Raw genomic sequence first — 23,302 nt, 5'->3', positions numbered from 1 at the left:
AAATTGTAAGTAGGGCACGGAAATGTGTTAGGTTATCTTTTGTTTTGGCTTGTGAATTTTTCCTGTGCTATTGAGGTAGTTTCATTCCTGTTTTTGTAACTGCGAAGCTGAGCCCAGAGAGGAATCCTCTGTGTTTTAAATCTTTTATTACCCTGTAAAGTTACCTTCCATCCTGATTTTGCAGGTGTGATTCTTTTACTTTTTTCTTTATAATACAGTTCTTCTTTTAAGAACCTGATTGATTTCAGTGTCCTGAAGGCAAAGGGTCTGGTCTGTGCTCACATTGCTAAGACAATTGGTAGGTATATTATTCACAAGCCTTCCCAGGAAAGGGGGTAAAAGGGCTTGGGGGGATAGGGATTCCAAGTGACCCTTCCCTAAATATTTTGTCTAAATCACCTGGTGGTGGCAGCAATACCAGTCCAAGGACAAGGAAAGGGATTTGTGCCTTGGAAAAGTTTTAACCTAAGCTGGTAAAATATAAGCTTGGGGGGGGTCTTTTATGTGGGTCCCCACATCTGTACCCCAGAGTTCAGAGTGTATGGGGGGGGAAACCCTGACAAGGCTAAAGAAATCTATGTTGCACACGCAGCACAAAAAGCAACAACAAAATAGTTAAAGTATACTGAAAAATTCTAAAACTGTCCCTCTTCCCTTGGTCAAAACAGCTTGGGTTTTGGGTGTTCAGGGCATGTTGCAATGCCTATCTCTTCGCTTTTTACATCTATTTTATCTCCCCACCAGTAACCGTTGCATTGTGCTCAACAGAGAAGTAGACCCAGATCCACATCTGTTACAAATTCAAAATTTATATTTATGCTTTTACGTAATTATTTTGACACAGAGAGAACAGAATAAGGATATGAATAACCAAAACAGAGTACAATATACAGTTCCTGGAAAAATCATCATCTTCACCTAGTACATTTAACCGAGAAACACACAAATCGTGTCTAGAAATCTGAGCTTCTATTAAACAGTAATACCCAAAGATGTGCTGAAGCAAAATTACATTTAGGAGACGGTGAACTTCTCCCAGAATAGATGTTAATTTGCTCTTACCAAAACACGTATTACAGCCTCTCAGGGATTGCTTCTGTCCCTGAGCCACAGTGTCAGAGTTGCACTCAAGTGGAGGCTCTGGAGCTGGAACCCTCCAGGTGTAAGAAAGGGAAGTGACAGGTGTTCTCTGGGAGGACTGTTCAGCTTTGGAATTTAGTCCCCTCCCCATGATCAAAACAGCTTCGGTTTCTGAGCCTTCAGGGTAAACTGAAATGCCTATCTCTTGTCCTTGGCTTTTACACTGGTGAGGCTGCATTATGGAGGGACTCTGTTGGTGGACTTAAATTTTGCTGTGATAGAGGTATTGCTTTTAAGAAGTTATCAAGGAAGCATATTTGTTTGCATAACTCTGTAATTTAAAAGATTGCCGGGGTGTCCAGAGCTTTGGATGGATGCTCTTTTTCAGCTTTGGTAAAAATATAAATAAGTCACCAAGGTCTAAGTATGTGTTAAAAAAAAAAAGTAAGTTTAATGTAGTACACTGTATAGCTCTTTGGACAATTAACTTTCCTCTGTTTTTCCATTACTGTTCTGCAGCTAGAAAGAGTAATGCCCCAAGAACACCTTTATGTAATCAATCACTTGACTAATCTTAAATGTTCCAAGTACACACAGACAGAAAGTTTCACTATGTACCCCAGTACTGCACTGATATATGGAACACCACTGCACTGTATGCAGGATCATGTAATGGATGACCAGAATGAAGGAATTAAGTAACACATCACTACTATGGCGAGCACCCAGGAACTCCCGTTGTTCAGCTGGGTGCTGAACTTTTGAAAATTGGACCCTAAATATGTTAAAGAAAACTAATCACTAAAACTCTGCTGCAGTAATTTTACCCACAGACAAATAACATTAGTTGGACATGACAAGATGTAAGCGCAGGCAAAGATTACGTAAAACAAGGTAAGACAAGGGTCTCTTCTTTTCTCCCTCAGACATACAATCTGTTAAAGGTAGTTCCAATTTTGATTCCAAGGATCTCTGCTCTGAGAACATCAATGTACAGTTTTGCTCATTATTCCCCATCCTTGACTGGCAGTGTAACTTCAGCCAACCTAGGAGTATCTATAGTTGACTTATCTCCAGTAGATTTCCTCTGACTAAGCAGGTGAACATAGTGCTTAAAAGGAAGAACTACCACATGGCTCTCTGCATGAAACATATGAGTTGCTGCCGTTCTCTTGCCTTTCATTCAGTGATGTCGGAGAGAATCCCCATTCTCACAATGCTTCAAACAAGGCAATATGACCTAATGAGTCACATCTGAAGACTACTGTATTCAGGATGGAATGTAATCCATATCTGGCACAGTTGATGCTATCACAAAAAGTCCATCCATTGTTTTCACTCTTGGAAAAACTGACATTTTAACAAAGGTACATTTTCCTAACTCTGAAGAGATAACTGATGTTCCAGCTAAAAAGCTTCAGACAACTATGTTAAAAGGTCAATCAGAAAGCACTGTCAGATTTAAAATTCCATCTGTATCAACAAGAACTATAGGCAGCCAAACATTTCATTTAAAACTCCCTACATAACCCTTAACCTCACCTTCTAAGAATCCAAGCCATCTGGCTTAAGTAATTTACCACACTCCAGCTATTGACTCTCACCTTTAGCACATACTCTGTTCCACTATTACAGAAACTATTTCTTATGGTTAATTGTCTGTTTGGCTGAAGTACACTGTAGCTACAATAAGCAGATCCACTACTGTAGAAGAAAAGCTCAGTACTGACAGCCTTGGCACTAAGGGTTCGTTTAGCCTTCTGAGAGTCCAGCTAAATATAATCTACTAACTATTACCTTTCATCAGTAAGAAAAAAAGTGTTTTTAAAAATGTACCTTTCATTTCCAGCTTTTCAAACAATATAGCATAGCTCTGCTGATGAAACAATGGTGACACGTGCTTCAGTACTATGGTCATTTAAATCCACATACATGCAATTTGCTACTCTCTCACATCCATTCCACTGTAATTTACATTATTATAACAGTATTAGACTTTCAAAAGTTAGAACTAACCAAGGTTAAGGTTCAGAATGCTTCCTGGAGTGGAAGTTCTTTCTTGCTTAGCAGCAATAGGTGTTGAGGCTTGAGGAGAGAAAGGTTTTGGGCTGCCTGATAAGCTCCCTGTTTGGCCCGTCCTTGTTGGTGCTGGAGAAGCTGAAAAAGTACAGAATTGGTAGAGAAATATTTAAAAACAAAATGAGCCAGAATAAAGCAGGGGGTGGTGAAATGGCTTTTCATTTCAACTAACATAAGTAGGGGCAGGGAGAGGTTTTTAATAGCTGGCAGTGCAAGTTACAGTTCTGTTAAAGCTACAACAACCCTTTCATTTAGCTAATTAAATAAGAAATCCTAAAATAAATAATTTACTTGTGATTCAGTTCTTTTAAATCAAATAATTATTTTGGCTCTGATAACAAACTCTGATACAAGTTATTGGGTGTTTCTAGATGTCAAGATTCTGTGTATTTTAGATATTAATAAGATCTTGACAAACTGAATTGGCATCTAATTTTATTTATTTAGAAGCAAGTATAAAAAGATGCCTGTTCCAGGCTCTACGAGTATTAAAGGTGAATTAAAAGCACAATTCACAACAAAAGCGGCACAGCAGTAGCATATCAATTCTCCTAGCACAAGATAACAAGACATTCCCATATATCTCTGGAGTATGTGAAATTGCATGCTCTGAGAGGCTTCATTTTATCTGTGAATTACATGTTTCAAAAACCACCACTTTTTGGGGATAGGGAGATAGGTTGGGAAAGGAAGCATATATAGGACATTACATATGAGACTCAGGATTCTCCATGAGAGATATCTGATTAAATCTCTGCTTAATGCTTTGAAAATACACCACTTACACACACTATTGAATATTAATAAGGGTATAGTTCATAGCTCTTCCTTAAGAAATATAGAGCATCCTGACATTCCTAAAAGGTAGCAAAACTGGGAGAGAATGTATGTTAAGGTACAATCATGTTTATTTAAATAAATGAAATGTAAATGAAATAACCAATAATTCATTTTCTGATATAGCTGTAAAACTAATCTGAAAAGTTTTCAAAATAAATCACTGTTTAAAAATGTATAGTGTGTACCTTCTAAAAATGAAACCTACATCTATATCTGAGTTGTGAAGAATATGTATTAAGGTTATAACAACCAACAAGAATGCACTTTTATGTAGAAAACCATGATTAAATCAAGTCTTCCTGACTAGTGATTTAAATCAATTTAATTTACATCAAATCCACCCTGAAAGAATCATTTTAAATAGGTAACAGCAACTTACAGCTGGACTATCATATATCAAATTCTATCAACTATAAATAAAAAAGTGTGGCAAACTTTACTCAAATTTAGGGCTGTCGATTAATCGCAGTTAACTCACACGATTAACAAAAAAATTAATTTTGATTAAAAAAATTAATCACAATTAATCAGTTTTCATGGCATTGTTAAACAATAGAATACCAACTGAAATTTATTAAATATTATTTATATAATGTATTTATATTTTAAAATATACTTAATAAATATTCGGCCACCATTCCAGAGGACATGCTTCCATGCTGATGACGCTCATTAAAAGAAGAATGCATTAATTAAATTTGTGACTGAATTCCTTGGGGGAGAATTGTATGTCTCCGACTCTATTTTACCCGTATTCTGCCATATATTTCATGTTATGGTAGTCTTGGATGATGACTCAGCACGCTGTTCATTTTAAGAATACTTTCACTGCAGATTTGACAAAACAGAGAGAAGGTACCAATGTGACATTTCTAAAGATAGCTACAACACTTGACCCAAGATTTAAGAATCTGAAGCGCCTTCCAAAATCTGAGAGGGACGAGATGTGGAGCATGCTTTCAGAAATCTTAAAAGAGCAACACTGATGCGAAAACTACAGAACCCGAACCACCAAAAAAAAGAATCAACCTTCTTTCCCGAACCACCAAAAAAAAGAATCAACCTTCTGCTGGTGGCATCTGACTCAGACGATGAAAATGAACATGCGTCGGTCTGCACTGCTTTGGATTGTTATCGAGCAGAACCCATAATCAGCATGGGTGTAAGTCCTCTGGAATGATTGTTGAAGCATGAAGAGACATATGAATCTTTAGCACATCTGGCATGTATGTATCTTGTTACGCCGGCTACACCAGTGCCATGTGAATGCCTGTTCTTTCTTTCAGGTGACATTGTGGAAAAGAAGCGGGCAGTATTATCTCCTGTAAATGTAAACAACTTGTTTGTCTGAGCATTTGGCTGAACAAGAAGTAGGACTGAGTGAACTTGTAGGCTCTAAAGTTTTACATTGTTTTGTTTTTGAATGCAGGTATTTTTGGTACATAATTCTACATTTGTAAGTTCGATTTTCATGATAAACAGATTGCACTACAGTACTTGTATTAGGTGAATCGAAAAATACTATTTCTTTTGTTTTTTACAGTGCAAATATTTGTAATGAAAAATAAATATAAAGTGAGCACTGTACACTCTGTATTCTGTGTTCTAACTGAAATCAATATATTTGAAAACGTAGAAAACACCTAAAAATATTTAAATAAATGGTATTCTATTATTGTTTAATCATGCAATTAATCTTTTTAATGGCATGATTAATTTATCACGATTAATTTTTTTAATCAGTTGACAGCTCTACTAAAATTGCAAGCATTTGTCCTGGGGGCTGTGCAAGATGCTCAGGAAATCGATGCAAATTCCATGACCTTCCATTTGCTTCTATTTTTTAAATTGTACTGGATTGAAAGTAATAACTGTTAAGTAGACTATTTCTACAAGCACTTTTCCCCTATTGCAGGGGTTCTCAAGCTGGGGTCAGGATCCCTCAGGGGGTCACAAGGTTATTACATGCGGGGGTCACAAGCTGTCAGCCTCCACCCCAAACCCCGCTTTGCATCCAGCATTTATAATGGTGTTAAATATATAAAAAAGTGTTTTTAATTTATAAGGGGGGGGTCGCACTCAGAGGTTTGCTGTGTGAAAGGGGTCACCAGTACAAAAGTTTGAGAACTACTCTGCCCTATTGGCAAATTCACTGATTTTACTGGCAAATTCATTGATTTCAAAATCACTTAAAATTCTCATGGTTAACTTGTCATCACTTTTAGAAGTGGGACAGGAAATTCTGAATTTGACTTCTATACCACGACTCGGTTACGTACCCTATGCTGACACTGAAGTACAGTTGTTGGGAAGAGGTAAGGGAGTATGATATGGTTAGATGTTAAGAAGAGGCTTAAAAAGTTCTCTTCTCTGGTGATTCTCTAAGTGAAACAAACATCTAACTAACATTAGGAAAAACAAATCTGGTTTACTAGAAGTAAGAAGATGACACAAGGACTGCATACAAGTTATTGGTTAGCATATAATAGCTGCTCCATTGCCTACACTGTTAACATACAAGCAGTATCTACCTTATAGGTCTGCAAAACACCATTCAAATGAGAAGCGCTATGAAAACCAAACTATATTACTATTTCAGTCTCTGAATCACAATTCTTGGAACAGAGCAAGGGCTGTCCCGATGGAAGATAGCACTACTTTGTAAAAAACGGCCCTTGAGCACCCAGACGTCTAGGTACAGGAAAACCAGGATTAGCCTCCTCTCAGAGGTAAGCAGCCACTATTGCCAGAACTTTGGAGAACACCCTTGGGGCAGAGGAGAGACCAAAGGGAAGCACTCGGTACTGGAAATGATCCTGGCCTATAATGAATTGTATATATTTCCTGTCCAAAGAGCATATGAAAATAGGCATCTTGTAGGTCAAGGGCCAAAAACCAATCCCCCCATCTCCTGTGAATAAATTATAGCTACCAGAGTCACCATCCCGAACTTTTCAGGTTTTACAAACTTGTTTGGAAATATTAGATCTAAGATCAGTCTCTATTCTCTTTCCTTCTTTGATCTAAGGAAATACTACAAATACAACCCCTTTCACCTAAGTGAGGGGAAGGGACCAACTCTATTGGGCCTAACTGGAGGAGTGTTCACCTCCTATCTTAATACAAGCTCAAGAGGGGAGCTGAAGGGTTGGAATGACAGCCTGATGTTATGACCTCTATGACCTACTTATTTGTAGTACTCCACCTCCAGACATGTTGGAAATGGGAAAGGAGGTCCATAAAGGCGGTGAACAAATGGGTGCAGCTGTAAAATCGGAGGTGCAGAAGGATTCAAACCCTTAACCTGCCTGTCAAAACTGCTGCTTAGGAGACGGTTTGGTAGTCATGGAGGGTGGGTGGGCAGCCCTCTTTCTTTGAAACTTATGTCTTGGGGGGGTGGGGGGTGTTGAGTGGATCTATGGAATCCAGAGAACTGAGCAGGACATGACCTCTAGGCAATTTGTGGCCTACTAAACCACCTCTTATTTCTAGGTGTATATATGCCCAGGAAATACAAACTGGCTCTAGAGTCCTCCAGCATATGCAATGACTCATCTGTGGTCTCCAAAAAAGCCTACAGCCATCGAAAGGGAGGTCCTCAACAGTGTACTGTACTTCTCTCTGAAACCACAAGAGCTGGAGCCAGGATACTCTGCACATAATTACAGCTCTGGACATGGACCTGGTGGCAGTGTCTGCAGCATCCAAGGATGCTTGAAGAGTGGTTCTGGCTAATAATTGAAATGAGGGCCTGGAATTGCTCCCTATGTTCCTGTGGCAGGTGTTCAATATGGGCCATCAATCTATTACAAGAAGAAAAGGAGGACTTGTGGCACCTTAGAGACTAACAAATTTATTAGAGCATAAGCTTTCGTGAGCTACAGCTCACTTCATCAGATGCATTCAGTGGAAACTATTACAGTTTGTGAAAATGTATTTGGCCAAAACAGCCTGATAGTTCATGATCCTGACCTGCAGGGTCACTGAGGAATAGGACTTCCGGCCAAACAGATCCAGTCTCTTTTGGTCCTTGTCATGTGGAGCAGACCAGGAGAAGTGCTGCCTGCTCCACTCGTTTACCGCATCCATTACAAGGGAGTTAGGTGGGGGGTGAGAGAACAAGAAATCAAAATTCTTAGGGGGATTGTAATACTTTTTATCTGCTCTTTTACATGTTGGTGGACTAGTAGCAGGTGTTTACCACACAGTCTTAGCTGGACCCAGGAGTGCCTCACTGACGGGTAATGCCACCCCTGGAGGTTGTTGCTGACCGCAGAACATCCAAAGCTTGTGTTGTGAATCTCTGACCTCTATGAGTGGAATCTGAAGAGTATCAGCTACTCTCTTTATGAGGTTTTAAAATTGCTGAAAATTGTCAGCCTTGGAAGGTGGTGGAGGGGTAACTTCTTCATCTGGAAATGAGGATGAAATGGTTGTTTGAGACGTGGCCCATGTATCTGCCCTGGCTTCCTATTCCTCAAACGTCTTCTCCTCTGGGGGTGGGAGGGGAGGGGTGAAGGGTCAGGATGTTTGGGGAGGAGAGAACTGAACAAGCCTAGTTTCCCCTTGAGATGGTACCGGTGGAGAACTGTTGTTGGCAAGCAGCCCAGGGATCCCTGTATGGCCACCGGGAGGCGGGGGGAGGAGGAGACCGACACATGGGAGTGTGGGTGGCATGCAGGGTTGGTTCCACCATCCTTGATGACAGTCACGATCTTCCCTGTGACTGTGAAAGAATGGGTTAATGACATGATATGATGGGAAACCCTAGACTGAAATTGAAGAGACTGATTGGAAGTCCCCTTCATCCTACTCAACATCATCCAATGGAGGAGCCTCCATAGAAAAGGTTGGAGAGTTTTGTGGTACTGAGGAATGGTAGCAGTCTGGAGACCAAGGTCTCGGTACCGAAAGACACTCAGTACTCATGAGGAGCGGAAATTCCAGCTCATCTGTTATGGACAGGTTCCTCACATATCTAAACTCTTGTGGTACTGAGTAGGGAATCATTACCGATGTGGTAACCGAAAATGACAGTACTGTTGATGGCAGGCATATTGATGTAGATGTCAATGGACTCTGGTGCTATTGTTTGCTCGGGATCGAGGGTGTCAAATAGATACGTTCAGATGGCACGACTGAGCTTGATGGTACTAGATCGGGGTGCTTATACTTGCCCTCCTTGTCCCTGGTACAGGGTACTGAAACACTGTCAGAGCCAGGTCTCTCCCTCAAGCTCCAGGGCCTTCCAGCTCTACCGGTACTGGAGAAGGAGTCCTTTGACTCAACAGTACCAAACTGAGAGGCTGAGTCTTCAGAGACTGTAAATCTTAGAATTATAGAATATCAGGGTTGGAAGGGACCTCAGGAGGTCATCTAGTCCAACGCCCTCTCAAAGCAGGACCAATCCCCAATTTTTGCCCCAAATCCCTAAATGGCCCCCTCAGGGATTGATCTCACAACCCTGGGTTTAGCAGGCCAATGCTCAAACCATTGAGCTATCCCTCCCCCCAAATTTAGATTCTGAAATCCTGATTTAGCCTCCTAAATAAGTGGGCTGACTTCTACAAATGGTAAACATGTCTGCTAGGCAGTTTTGAATATCATAGAACATCAGGGTTGGAAGGGAGGTCATCTAGTCCAACCCTCTGCTCAAAGCAGGACCAATCCCCCATAGTTCCCCCAGATCCCTAAATAACCCCCTCAAGGATTGAACTCACAACCCTGGGTTTAGCAGGCCAATGCTCAAACCATTGAGCTATCCCTCCAAAGACCTCCCCTTCTTATGGGTAGCCTCCCATAAGGATACCCATATCCCTTATGGGTAGACCTGATCAATGATGTAGTGTTGAATGAATGTATGTGGCGATTTCCAAGTAGCTGCATTGCATATGTCAGTAATAGGCACGTTGTGTAAGAAGGCAACCAATGTGGCTATTGATCTGGTGGAGTGTGTTCGGACCCGTGAGGGGGGCTGCAGGTCATGTTGTCGGTAACAGACCTGGATGCAATCTGAAATCCATCTGGAAAAATCTCTGTTTAGAGATGGGTTTGCCTTTAGAGGATTCCATGGTGGAAAGGAACAATTTAGGCGTTTTCCTAAGTGATTTAGTCCATTCGAAATAAAAGGCTAGCATCCTTCTGACATCTAGTGTGTGGAAAATCGCTTCTTGTCTGTTCTTGTGAGGTTTAGGGAAGAATGTGGGAAGATGGATAGGCTGGTTGATGTGGAAGGAAGAAGGGACCTTAGGCAAAAATTTGGGGTGAGGTCTGAGAGTGACCCTATTTTTGAGGAAAACTGTATAGGGTAGTCCAGCCATAAGAGCACCAATTTCTCCCATGCGTCTCGCAGACATGATAGCAAGTAGGAAGGCCACTTTCATGGAAAGATGTAGAAGGGAACATGTGGCCAGGGGTTCAAATGTGCAGTTGTGAGAGACTGAAGCAGTAAAGTCAGGTCCCACGGTGCCACTGGGACTCTGGGTTCTGGGTAGAGGTCGCGCACTCCCTGGAGGAACCTTTTGGTAATTGGGTGAGCAAAGACTAAAACACCATCCACTTTCTAGTGGAATGCTGTAATGGCTGCCAGATGCACCCGCAGTGAACTCACTGAAAGGCTGCATTTCTTAAGGTAGAGCATGTAGTCCAGGACCACTGGTATAGTTGAGGTGGTGGTGTCGATTTGTTTGTTTAGGCACCACATGTGGAATCTCTTCCATTTATGTAAGTACGTAGCCCGTGTAGCGGGCCTCCTGCTGTTTAGCAGGATGTCTTTAATGTCGTCAGAACAAGTTATATCCTCACCCTGGATGCAGAGTCTGGCCCACGTCTTGAGAGAGGAGAACTGGAAGAAATGTGAGGAGATGCCGGGGGGGGGGGGGGGGGGGGATGAGGACATCTGTTTCAGGTATAGGTATCATGTTTGTCTGGGCCATGCTGGTGCTATCAGGATGACTTTGACTTGATCAATTCTGATCTTGTGCAAGACCCTGGACAGCAATGGGGTGGGAGGGAAGGCATAAAGAAGGGATGAGTCCCAGGGAATGAAGAATGCATCGCCTCTGGATCCCGATCCCAGGCCTGCTCTGGAGCAAAAGGCTGTGCATCTGCTGTTTTTTTTCGTGGTGAACAAGTCTAATGCGGGGAACCCCCATTGGTGGAATATGCTTTGGATCTCGTGATCGTTCGAGAACCTCTGGCTTAGGGCATTGGCAATGACATTCTGAGACCCCGGTAGATATGTGGCTGATATGGTGATGCTGTGATGTATACACCATGTCCACATTTTTATGTGACCTCGCACCTCCCTGTTTATGTGGAACATGCAGGCTACACTGGTATGCTTAGAAGTTTGTTGAAGTTGCGCTTGTGTGGTGTGAACATCGTCTTGAGTCAACCCTGCAAGCAGCGCATGTGCAGCCTGGCGTGTTTTACCACATATGTGGTTGCCGCCATGTGACCTAGTAGCTGGAGACATATCCTAGCGGATATCCTGGGTCTGTGCACCGAAGTATTGATGATGTTCATTAAAACGGTAAATCTCTCACGAGGTAACGATGCTACTGCTTCCCTAGAATTTAGGTGTGTGCCGATAAAGTCCAGTTACTGAACTGATGTTAATGTGGACTTTTGGAGGTTTATTTGTAGACCTAGACTGGTAAAAAATGATACAGTCTGCTGCGTGACTGCGCTGGCTTCTTCCTGAGTGTGAGCCTTGATTAGACAGTCGTCTAAGTAGGGACATATCATGACCCCATGCTTGTGAAGATGAGCCTCTGCCACAGCAAGAAGTTTAGAAAATATCCGGGGGGCCATGGAAAGGCCAAAGGGTAGTAATGTATATTGGAAATGATCCTGTCCCAGTACAAATTGAAGAAATTTCATGTGCATTGGGCGTATGGTAATGTGAAAATATGCATCTTGCAGGTCGAGGGCTGCAAACCAACCCCCCTGTTCCAGTGCTGGAACGATTGTGGATAATGTAACCATCTTGAATCGTTGCATTCTGATGAATTTGTTTAATGTCCTGAGATCAAGGATAGGTCTCCACTCCTCCAGATTTCTTTCGTGTTAAAAAATAAAGGGAATTCCCTCTGTGATGTACGAGAACTGGCTCCCAGTTGTGGGAGATGCTCCACTTCCTGTCTCAGGATAGGCTTGTGAGAGAGGTCCCTGAAGAGGGATGGGGAGGGAGGGTGGGTAGATGGGATGGAGAGAACTGGATGGCGTAGCCAGTCCTGATGATTTCCAGAATCTATCTGCCAGAAGTGATGGTTCACCAGGTTGGACAGAACGGCATCAGGTGTTTGGTGAAGGGATGGTTGGTGGGATGTAATGAAGGCAGCAATAGATGAGAGAGGTCGGACAAGCCCTGGACCAAACCTTCAAATCTGCTGTTTGGATGTTGATTGTTGAGAGATGGTAGATTGAGAGGAGTTTGGGCCGCGTCTGGTCTGTCTCTGTCTACTCCGTTGGTTAGCATATTGTCTCGGTTGCTGCGTGTATGGGATTTGTTTGGGTTGCTGCAATGTATAATACCGGTCTTGCTTATGTTTTATTGCAGACATATAAATGCCAAGAGATCTGAGAGTGGCTCAAGTCTTTCAACAACTGAAGTGACTCATTAGTCTTGCTGGAGAACAGTTTTGGACCCTTGAACAGAAGGTCCTCTACCGTGGCTTGGACTACCTTGGGGAATCCTGACAGGATGAAGCCAGGATGCCTGGCGCATTACTACAGCGGTTGCGATGGTCCTTGCCACCCTGTCAGCAGAGTCCAAAGATGCCTGGAGGGCTGTCCTAGCCAAGAGATGACCCTCAGAAATGAGCAACTGCTCCCTTTTGTCCTCTGGCATGTAGGCCTCGCGGCCAAGTAAGTCTAGTCATTTCCACTCCTTATCAGAAGGGGTGGTTCTGGAGGAACGTTGTTTGCCCTTTTCATTAACTGCATCAACTACCAATGAATTTGGCTGAGAATGTGCGAATAGAAATTCCATCCCTTTTTAAGGGATGCAGAATTTTTTGCCTGCTTTCTTAGATGTGGGAGGGATGGTAGTGGGGGTCAGCCATATGTTCTTAGTAGGTTCCATGAGTGCTGAATTAATCAGGAGGGCAATCTTAGAGGAGGTGGATGTGTGGAGTATATCCAAGGGCTCGTGTCATGATTTGGAGACCTTCTCGAGGGTTATCTGGAGCGTGTCAGCAATCCGTCTGAAGAGATCCTGGAAGTTCCTGTGATCATCTCCAGCAGTAGGTGTAAAAGGCATAACAGTCTGATCTGGTGAGAGTCAGGTGAAGGTAGCAGGAGCTGCCTCCTGATCTAAGATTTCTTCCGCCTCCTCAGAATTCTGTTTGGGAGGTGCATCTGGTGGCACTGTGGATTTTGGTATAGCATGTCTGTGTGTCTCCATGGTGGCAGTTGTGGTGTTAAGAGTAAAACTATCTATAAGCTGCCCACAGGTCTCAGAATGCCCACTGAGGTGGGAAGGGCACAGGCAGGGGTCCCCACAGATGACCATACCACTCTTGAAAATCAGGCTGAGTCGGAGGTTGGGATGCTCTTGAAGTGCAGACCGAATACTGGCTGGCATGGGTAAAGACTGTTGGAGGAGAAAGCCTCTCCTTCCACATCCTCAGGAGGAGCAGCTCTTGTCGTTGGAGTGAGCGGCTGCGAAAGTACCAAAGCAGTATCTGTACCAAAGAGAGGTGATTCTGGTACTGGGGAAACTGTCAAGTCTTTAGGAGCAAGAAATTGTTGTGGTACTGATGGAGATACGGGTACCGAGAATTGTGGCAGTACTAGGGGACCTTGCAGTGTCGGTAGGAACAGAGCCTGCATAGATCGCACCGAGGACAGCGCGGGGATCTGCGGTGCTGTATCTGTGCAATACAGCATAATATCAGGAGGTGGCAGTGTTGCTTGTTGTACAGAGTCACTTGGTACTGAGCGCTTTTTGTGTGTTGTCGGTCCCGAGGTAGAGGCGGCGGTCTTCCCCCTTCCCTCCTTCTTAGGGCCTGCCAGCTTAGGGTCCGCGGCTTGAAAGGCACTGCCAGTGCCGGAAGTCCCTGCCGACTCAAAGGTACTACGCCGCAGCGTGGTTGGTACCGAAGCAGCAGATGGAGTCGAGAGACACTTCTTCTTTGGCGTGGTCTTCAGGGGGAGTGTTAGCTCTCCTCTTTCCACATCCTTTAGAAGACAGGTCCCCTCCCTGTGGGGTGGAGGAGGGGTGTCTGTCAGAAGCTGCATGTGGTGACAGGGCTGCCGGAGAAGTCTGCAAACCCAGGTCTGAAGCGGGACAGAGGGACTTCTCCATTAAGAGGAGTTTCAGCTTAAGGTCTCTGGCTTTTCTTGATCTGGCCGTGAGACTATTGAATTTTTGGACTTTTGGGGCACATGAATTTCCCCCAGGCACCGGTCACACTATGAGTGTCAGTCAGAAATTGGAATTGCCTCCCGGCAGGAAATGCAGCATTTAAAGCCAGGAGACGCTGGCATTTTGAGGGAAAACAACGTCACTTAAGGATTTTTTTTTTAAGTGGGGAGAAAATGAAAAAAAGGGAATCAACTAACCTAACTACTCTAAAACTACGTGACTAATCTATCTAAACTAATTCTGAGGTAAACAGGTGAGCGCTCTGCTGGGGCTCTGACTCGGATCAAGGGCAGTAGAGAGGGAACTGAGAGTGGAGGTGGCTGCGCAGTGCTAGTCAAGTGCCGACACAGGCGCAAGACGGGGAGAGTGCATGCACAGCACAGGTACTGCTGTCAAAATTCTCTGACTAGAGTCACAGGGCGCACAATCACCTAAAGTAGAACACCCATAGGGACACTCCTTGAAGAAGAACCAGGTTCAGCACCATTTCCTTTTATAGTGCAGAACGATCCCTGATAGCATTCCAACCAAATCTGGGTTGGTTCTAAACACTTAAGATTCTGTTTATTCCACAAACTGGAACTGTGTTGTAACTGGATCCCCCCACTCAAAGGCAACTGAAGACTTGATGATGACTTAATGTAAAGTAGCACGAGAGAGAGGTTTTCTGTTGCCCTATGATATTTAACCTTTAAGGGCCTGGTAACTATAGGACACTTAGCATGTACATTTAAACTCACTGAACATTAAATCCCACCAAATGAGGGTAAATCCATTCTCATCATCATATCCACTCATTATACTCCACACCTGAACACAGCCATTATATGAACAACATACCCCCATATCTCAATGTCTGTACTTTGACCTGTTAAACTTTTACCCCCAATCGGGGAGATTATAGATTATGTATTCCTTACGCCACCCGTTCCTAAACCAAATTTCACACCCCTTGATAATCTGTACCTTATTCCCTGATAACCAGAAACTTCTATGCTTAAACTCTGTACCGTTTTCTTTTTATTTCAACATCATCTTAATAAAATTATTATATAGTGTGACAAAGTCAGGCCAGACGGCTGCAATAGGGTCCTGGAAGGTCGATATATTAGCCCTTTTTTTAGCAGCTGAGAAGGGGTTACCTCAAGTCAATTAGGGACACCTGAATCCAATTAAGGGCTGCCTGAGGCCTTTAAAAACCCCTGGGGGGCTGGGGGGGAGGGGAGGAGAGAAAGACAAGCTGCTGCCAGACTAGTGGCAGCAGGGAAATAGGCTGCTCTAGGGTGAGAGGCTGTGCTCCTTCCCAAAGAGCAAAACAGCCAAACCTGAGTGCCTGCTAAGGGAAGAACTGACACCTAAGGTACCCCTCCCCCTCCGCCCCCACAGATTTTGTTTAGAAGTCTGTTTCCGTTTTGTTTGGTGGAGGATCACCCCTCAGGCCTACCCTGAAAATACAACCAAGGGAGCACAGAAGGGAGAAGGCAAACCCTGTCTGAGTGGGGCTGATTACCCCAGGCCCACCATCGCCAGAGGGGGAAGCGCTAGGGCTGGTGAGACAAAGGAGGTGCCTTGACACAATAGCTTAACACATCATGTCTGAAGACATCAAGTGATCAGGTGGAGTTATGCAACATCAATAAATTAAAAATCCTGGACTTCTGTTTATGCTTCTGAATGTTTTGACTCTGCTGAGTTTACAGGAAGAGCAGAGCATACCAGTGAAGAGTTTATATAGTAAAGATTTTGTTCAATAATTAAAAATTTCCTTTTGAAGTACTTAAAGTAGGTTGGAAACTGGATTATTGTTTCTGACACTGTAGCTATAACTGGCAGAGTTGCAAATAAATGGCCCAATCCTAATCTCACTAAATCAATCAGAGCAAGACTGGGACTCAATGTCACTTATACAGTGGCACTACTAGCAAGAAGATCCAAATACTCCTCAATTTAAAAAAAGTGATTGTAAAATACAAACGAATGTTTCTCCATGAAGAGAAATACTTCCCAAAAAGTGAACCCTCCCCCAAAAAAGAGAAATAAACAGGACTCGCGCTACAATTCCTTACACTCAGGGACTTCAAAGGAGAGTGGCAATTCACAAGATGATGAACACTCTACCAGTGAAAAGAAAAGGAGTACTTGTGGCACCTTAGAGACTAACAAATTTATTTGAGCATGAGCTTTCATGAGCTACAGCTCACTTCATCGGATGCATGCAGTGGAAAATACAGTGGGGAGAATTATATACACAGAGAACATGAAACAATGGGTGTTACCATACACACTGTACCAAGAGCGATCAGGTAAGGTGAGCTATTACCAAGCAGGAGAGCAGGACAGGACGACGGGACCTTTTGTAGTGATAATCAAGGTGGACTATTTCCAGCAGTTGACAAGGACGTGTGAGGAACAGTGGGGGGGTGGGGGGGGAATAAACATGGGGAAATAGTTTTACTTTGTGTAATGACACATCCACTCCCAGTCTTTATAAGCTCTGACTCTGCTATCAGCAACCCTGCTCTCTAAACCAAAAGGCAGCTAGTACAGAAGTTTCTCCTTCTTGTTCATGACATGCACTAGCAGATGTTCTACTAGAGTTCATCACTAAACAATACGAGATTCAGAAAGGTGTATATCATCAGTGCAATCACACAGACACCGAAAAAGCTGAGTCCCTCTGACAACATACAAACAGGTTTAAGAAAGGTTTTTACAGGTTCAATAGACATTATTTTGAAGGAAATGGAATTCTCAAATGTCTATCCAAGATAAAAGTCTCTACAGGGAGGCAGAAGAGCAACTCAGAAATTTAAATAAATCTAAGGACAAGGAAAAAATATTTCATGTATTTATTTCCCATACGCTTGGCTCCTCTTTTGATTGAGAAACATGAATGGTAGTTTCTTGAATTAAGTTCTGTGTTTAAGATGAGCAACATTTGAGAATTCACTCCATTTTACTATTATACCTAAAGCTGTGTTATCTAGTTTTTCCAGTTTCCAAATTTTTATATGAAATCCTTTACACTGCTCTTTGAATATCGTTTAGATAGGTCATTTCCCCTACCCTTAAAAACTAAAGTTATTAGCTCCCTTGAAATTACACCTAGTATTAGTGCCAGTATTTAAATGATTCTTTAAGAAGGTCCTCTCTGAAAAGCAAGTAATTTTCAAGGTGTCTGAAGTTAATGACCCAAATACTGGGCATCCCAAACTACTCGTCACTTTTGAAAATCTTAGCCAACAATTGCAGCAGCAGCTGCTTTGATGCAAAGATGATTTTTGCTTTTTTCCAAGAATCACAAAGAACTTTACAATCATTAATTATCAATTTCCACAACACTTCCGTGAGGTGCATGTGATCTACCCCACTTTATGGAAGAAAAAAATCCAGGTTAAGTGATTTGCTCAACTCTGTGGCACAGCTGGAAACAGAATAAAGACCTGCTAATCCCCAGTCCTGAGCTTTAACCACTAGACCAGGGGTTGGCAACCTTCGGCACATGCCACATCAGGGTAATCCGCAGGCATATCCCCCGCAGCTCCCAGTGGCCGGGAATGGTGAATCTCAGCCACTGGGAGCTGCAGGGGACAGTGTCTGTGGCTGGTCAACGTAAACAAAATATCTCACGGCCTGCTAGCGGATTACCCTGATGGGCTGTGTGCTGAAGGTTGCTGACCCTTGCACTTGATCAGGATTCCTCTTATCCAGTCTGCCTCCTGGCACTGTAGGGCTTTACACTGGTGTAACTCCACTGACTTCAATGGAGTAATGTATTGGTGAATCAGGCACACAGTAGTATAGACCTTATTATTCTTAAATTTGTCCTAAAAATTGTCTGTCAAGTTTCAACTTGAATATCTCCAGTGATGGTGAGTGCATAAGCTCTCATTCTGATAGTTACAAAAATATCCTGCTATTTAAAATAAATGTTTCTTGATGCAATTTAATTCTATTATTTCTTTTCTGTGCCTTTTGATGGATAAAATTAAACTGCTCCCTTCATCTACAACTTTCTTGTAAACTGCCAGGCAAAAAAGCTTGTTTTTATTAATTACATTTAAGAAAAAAAAATGTTTTAAACCAAATGCAGCATCCCTCTTTCCCTAGCTTTTACCTGAACTCTTGTCAATGAAGTCCATGGACTCTTCACTTGCACTACAATGACTGGAGGTTGCTTTTTTCTCTGCATCCTGTTCAACATCGGATCCAGTGTGAACTGATGAGTTTGTACTCATTGGTGACCGTGGCATATCTGTCAAGGAAATCCTTCGACCAGTGTTGCTCAGCATAGATTTGCTCATTAGAATCTTGGGTGATGCTGTCATGTCGAAGTTCAGTTTGATTTTCTCTTGTTTGTCTGTCTTTGCAGTTCCAGCTGCTGGGTTTGTAGGGTCTAATAACATTTGGTATTGGTTGTTGGGAGTATACGGTGTCCGGAAAGGTGCGTAATTAAATACTCCAAACTTTCTACGAATATTCTCCACATAAACCTCCATCTCTTGCATTGCACTGTTGAAGATGCTTTTAGTCTTTTTCACAGAAAAAGGAATTTCTTTAGACATGAGGTAGCAATTATTTATTGGAACCCAGGCCCTACATACAAAACAGTAAAAAACAAAAAGAAAAAAGGAAATATAAAATTAAATTCTGCATTGTTTATTTGAAATTGCTAGTTTTTAACCCAGATTAATTTGTTTTAATACCAAAACATCCGAAGACCAGCACACAATGTATCCTCTAAAAATTTTGAATGTCCTCTTACTTTAATTAATCTTGCATAGTTAGTAGGGTTTTTTGGTAAATAATTTGTGTTTTAGATTACCACTAACGTATTTTTTGACTCAGAAACACAGCCAGTGAAACGACTCCTTACCTAGATAATTCATTAAGTCTGTAAAAAGATCCCCTAAAAAACAATCTTCAAATCTAGACTAGCTGGGGTTAGGGACAAAGCAGAAAAGCCTATCAGAGAGTTTGTTTTAAAAGGACTGCTTAGCAGTTGTGGCATGCACATGCTTTACAATGTAAAACTGTATACATACTGTATAGTAAAAAGAAAAGGACCAATTTCTTAGTCTCTAAGGTGCCACAAGTACTCCTTTTCTTTTTGCGACTACAGACTAACACAGCTGCTACTCTGAATACTGTGTAGTATACTCTGAAGTTCTATCAGGACAGGTGCAGTAGAGAGGTTTGGAGAATTTATTATATTTTGCATGATTTCATGTAGCTATCCAACTCCAGACCCACCAAACCCACAGGTGACTGTAAAATTCCAGGAGCTCTGACTTAATTATTCCATAGCCATAAAGAGTATATAAATGCACGGCCTCATACAGCCCTGTAGATTCATGTTTTTCAATTCTTGCTAAACCCACTGTTAGTGGTCACTGTATCCTCTATCTAGTAGAGCTCTGACCAGGCTAAGCGAAATGAATTAACCAAACTCTCTCTGGAGCAAAACTGGCATTTCAGATGAGGATACTACATTTTACAATGTGAGTTTTTCATCCAAAATGATGCATTTATTCTTACGCTGGCCAGAGAATGGACACAGCCACTTAAAAGGCCTTTTCCATCTCTAACATCCATGATTTTTCAGCCATACAAAACCATCATCTTAACAATTTACTAGGGACATGGATATGAAAGATATCTCCTCATTTTAATATGTGACAAAATCTTAATTTAAATACATTTAGATAGATTAGATCAGATAAATACATTAAATAGTACTGTTCCGGCTATTACCATCAAACATTCAAAGACAGGATAGTGTAAACAACTTCTGACAGTGCAGAATTATCACAACAATTTAGAAAGCACAGCCAATTCACATATATTTTAACTGAATTCCCACCTGTCATGTTGGCCAAAGAAACGGGCATCGACTTGCCCATCTTTATCCCTCAGTGCTTTAGCAGGCCAGAATGGAAAGCCTTTGAGTTTAGCCCAGACCAAAGGGTGGGGATTGCTCTAGAAGAAGATGCACAGCACACAGTGAGAAAATATTGTAAGCAATATATTATTTTCCAATTTCTGACACACAGAGCGGTTTTTCATTTTATTCATTATTTAGATTGCAACAAGGCCCACAATGCACAAGCACTTTCCAAATAAGAAGGAAGATAGATCCCTGTCTGGAAGAGCTTATTACCCAATGATTATTTCCATGAATTAACCAATCACTATTCTGCAAACTGTACATTATTATGAAGCTTTTAGGTTTATGCATATCCCAACAATTAGAAATGAGCCTTTATAATAATTGTAATTATAATTTTTAAAAATCAAAAATGTCAACCAAATATAATATGTACTTATGAGAAATCACTCATCAAAATAATGTAAGCAGCAATTCTTTGAAACAGCACCAGCACTTCTACACATTCAAATTGGATATTCTGATATCTTTTTTCCTTTCCCTGTCCTAAATGTTTGTTGCATTCTGTCTAAGTATGAGCCGCTCCTGCAAGCTCTCATTTCCCCTCAAGCCAAGAGAATTCTGCATGCAGAAGGCTTGAAGAGTCAGGCTCTTGGACTATAGGCTTCTCCTTGAGAAGTTGTGTCTTAATTTTGTCTGTTATAGGTTATGCATACCTGGTGTAATATTTAAAATGTCATCATCAGAAGACATGCAAGCTACATTTTCACGACCAGAAATGCATATTCACATATTAAAAATCCTACCCTGCCTCCAAGTGTCACGTGTAAGCACAGATGACCCAAGAATAAGGATATTTTCTTTGGCGGCCAGGGGAATAGGCAGGAGAAAAGTCAATTTTAAAACATTTCCATCATCCAGTACTGGATGTCAATACCACCTGTAATCATCAGACTGTACATATCCTTTGTAACAGTGCACAGTACGACAGTCAAACATCTCTGATAAGATTAAGATATGTTTAGCAAAATCCCTAACTTCTGTGTTTGTTCCCCAGAATTGAGAAATCCATTTGGACCCACTATGAAGAGCATGGATGTGCAAAAGAGCACAAGTAACTCAACTTTCGACTTTTCATATCCATTGCAGCCACAATAAGCAGCTTTTTAAACTCTTCCCCTTGGTCCAGATCCATAACCACTCACTGATTTAGAACGAGGGGCACACGAAACAATATATTCATACACACTTAATGGTAACTTTTTTGCTTAAGAAAAGTGTTAAACTACAAAAATCTTTGACTTACACAAGGCTCACAAAACCAGTTCTCTCGTTTTTGGCAAGCAGCTAAATAACATTCTGGACACACTTCGATTTCATTCATCTGCAACAAGAAGGTGAGCAGCTACTGCAGAGTTCAAAACAATCTAAGCTGTGATTAAAACATTATTATTCTATTCTTTCTAGGATCCTGCTATCGTCAGGAGGAAAATGTGCAGCCACAGATCACTTTGTAGATAATTATACTTTTTGCCAAGTCATTACAACATGGTTTTGAGAAGCATTTGCTCTTCCCCATATTTGGTCACCGGGAACATCATACAGAACATTTTACATGTGAAAGATACACTGAAGGATTCTGATGAGGTATTATTCAGGACAGATGAATCAGCATGATTAAGCTCCATATACTTCTTTTTAAACTAAAACTAAGAAAAATTTACCATTGTTAAAGTAAAATGTAATACTTCTCTACGCATCATAGGTGGACCCGAGAGTTGATCAAATAAATTGTCATATCATAGATCACTCTTCAGATTATATTTTATCACTGCCATGTGTCCCAGTGACAAAAATAAAATCTTAGTTTGAGAAGGAGAGAAGACACTTCATTCATAATCAGATATAAAATATTTTATTCCTCATGTAAAAGGTTTTTTTAAATAAACAAATGGAGAATTACAAGAAGATCAGACACCATGCTTTTAATCTGTATTATTCAGAATCACCAAGTTTTCAGAACTTCTTTATAAGAATTGGGGGCACTGATGGGATGACCCAGAGGTGTAGAAATCGGTGAGTTTAGATACAAAGGGTCAGATCACTAGACAATTTGCAACTGCTATGGGTCAAATAAATTACGTTTACAAAATTCAGTTTTAACTTTCTAGTGCCAAATGCTCAGGCCCAGACTTTCAGAACTGCCACTGCATTAATGCAATTGCAAATGCAAATGCTAGTTAAGACTAGCAAATTTAATTCAGCAAGTTTAAGACCATCATACTTAAAGACTGAAACTATGATTAAATAAAACATTTTGTAATTCACACATGAATCTATAAAAATGTCCTTTACATTTTAATTGATATAGCCAGAAAAATTAAGTTAACTGGGGAACACGTACCTCATGTTCACAGATTTTGATTATGACTTTTGCTGTTTGTGTCAATTTGTGATTTCCTAAGGGAATGATAAGGAAAGAGGATCAACTAAAATGACTGTTGTCCTAAAATTAGATTAAAATTTACATTTTCCTTCTAAAAAAAGTTAAATATTCAGGTAAATGAGATCCATTTGAAAGGAAAAACATCTAAAAAAGCATTTTAAAGTCTGTATAAATGTAGTGCGTGTGAAAGCAATATGATGATATTTCCTCCTTAATCCATGCATAACATGGTAACAGCTATGTGAAAGGTTTTCTCTAAACACCCCCTCCCAGTCAGTTTGCATTGGGATGATTCTGAGGGGTACCATTCAGAGTCATGTTTCAGTCTGGAATTCTCTCTCGTCTGTTCCAGCATTTGCATGGAGATTGTTAAATAGCAGTGCAACTGTATTATTGAGGCGCTTCTTTTAACTGATACATGAAATATAAAGTTTCCTCAAATAAGCTTTTACAAAGCACCCCCCATTCTGTATGCCACTGAAGAACACACATTTTAAGTTGGGACTGTTGGTGAGATAATGAGCACAGATAGTATTTGCTCTTGTGATAGTTCTCCAAACATAACTCTATTTCTTTAGGCACTAGAGTAGTTAACAGG

The 23,302-nt window shown here is 41.4% G+C and overlaps 1 protein-coding gene across 10 annotated transcripts in view; it reads right to left on the bottom strand.

Moving 5' to 3' along the window:
• The window catches only part of ZMYND8 (zinc finger MYND-type containing 8), a 122,407-nt gene that overhangs the window by 29,135 nt on the left and 69,970 nt on the right, over window positions 1–23,302 (bottom strand). For 8 of the 10 annotated variants that reach the window (XM_074970057.1, XM_074970056.1, XM_074970059.1 and 5 more), the window contains 5 exons: window positions 22,663–22,718; window positions 21,565–21,642; window positions 20,235–20,350; window positions 18,489–18,967; window positions 3,097–3,237 (listed from right to left, as the gene is read on the bottom strand). In XM_074970057.1, the coding sequence (XP_074826158.1) occupies window positions 3,097–3,237; window positions 18,489–18,967; window positions 20,235–20,350; window positions 21,565–21,642; window positions 22,663–22,718 (870 nt within the window). The remainder of the gene's footprint in view (window positions 1–3,096; window positions 3,238–18,488; window positions 18,968–20,234; window positions 20,351–21,564; window positions 21,643–22,662; window positions 22,719–23,302) is intronic. The other 2 variants (XM_074970060.1, XM_074970065.1) reach the window with 1 other exon arrangement.

The sequence above is a fragment of the Natator depressus genome, chromosome 13, assembly GCF_965152275.1.
Source record: "Natator depressus isolate rNatDep1 chromosome 13, rNatDep2.hap1, whole genome shotgun sequence".
NCBI lineage: Eukaryota > Metazoa > Chordata > Testudines > Cheloniidae > Natator > Natator depressus.
The sequence above is the reverse complement of the archived record's forward strand: the minus strand, read 5'-3'. Positions and strand labels throughout refer to the sequence as shown.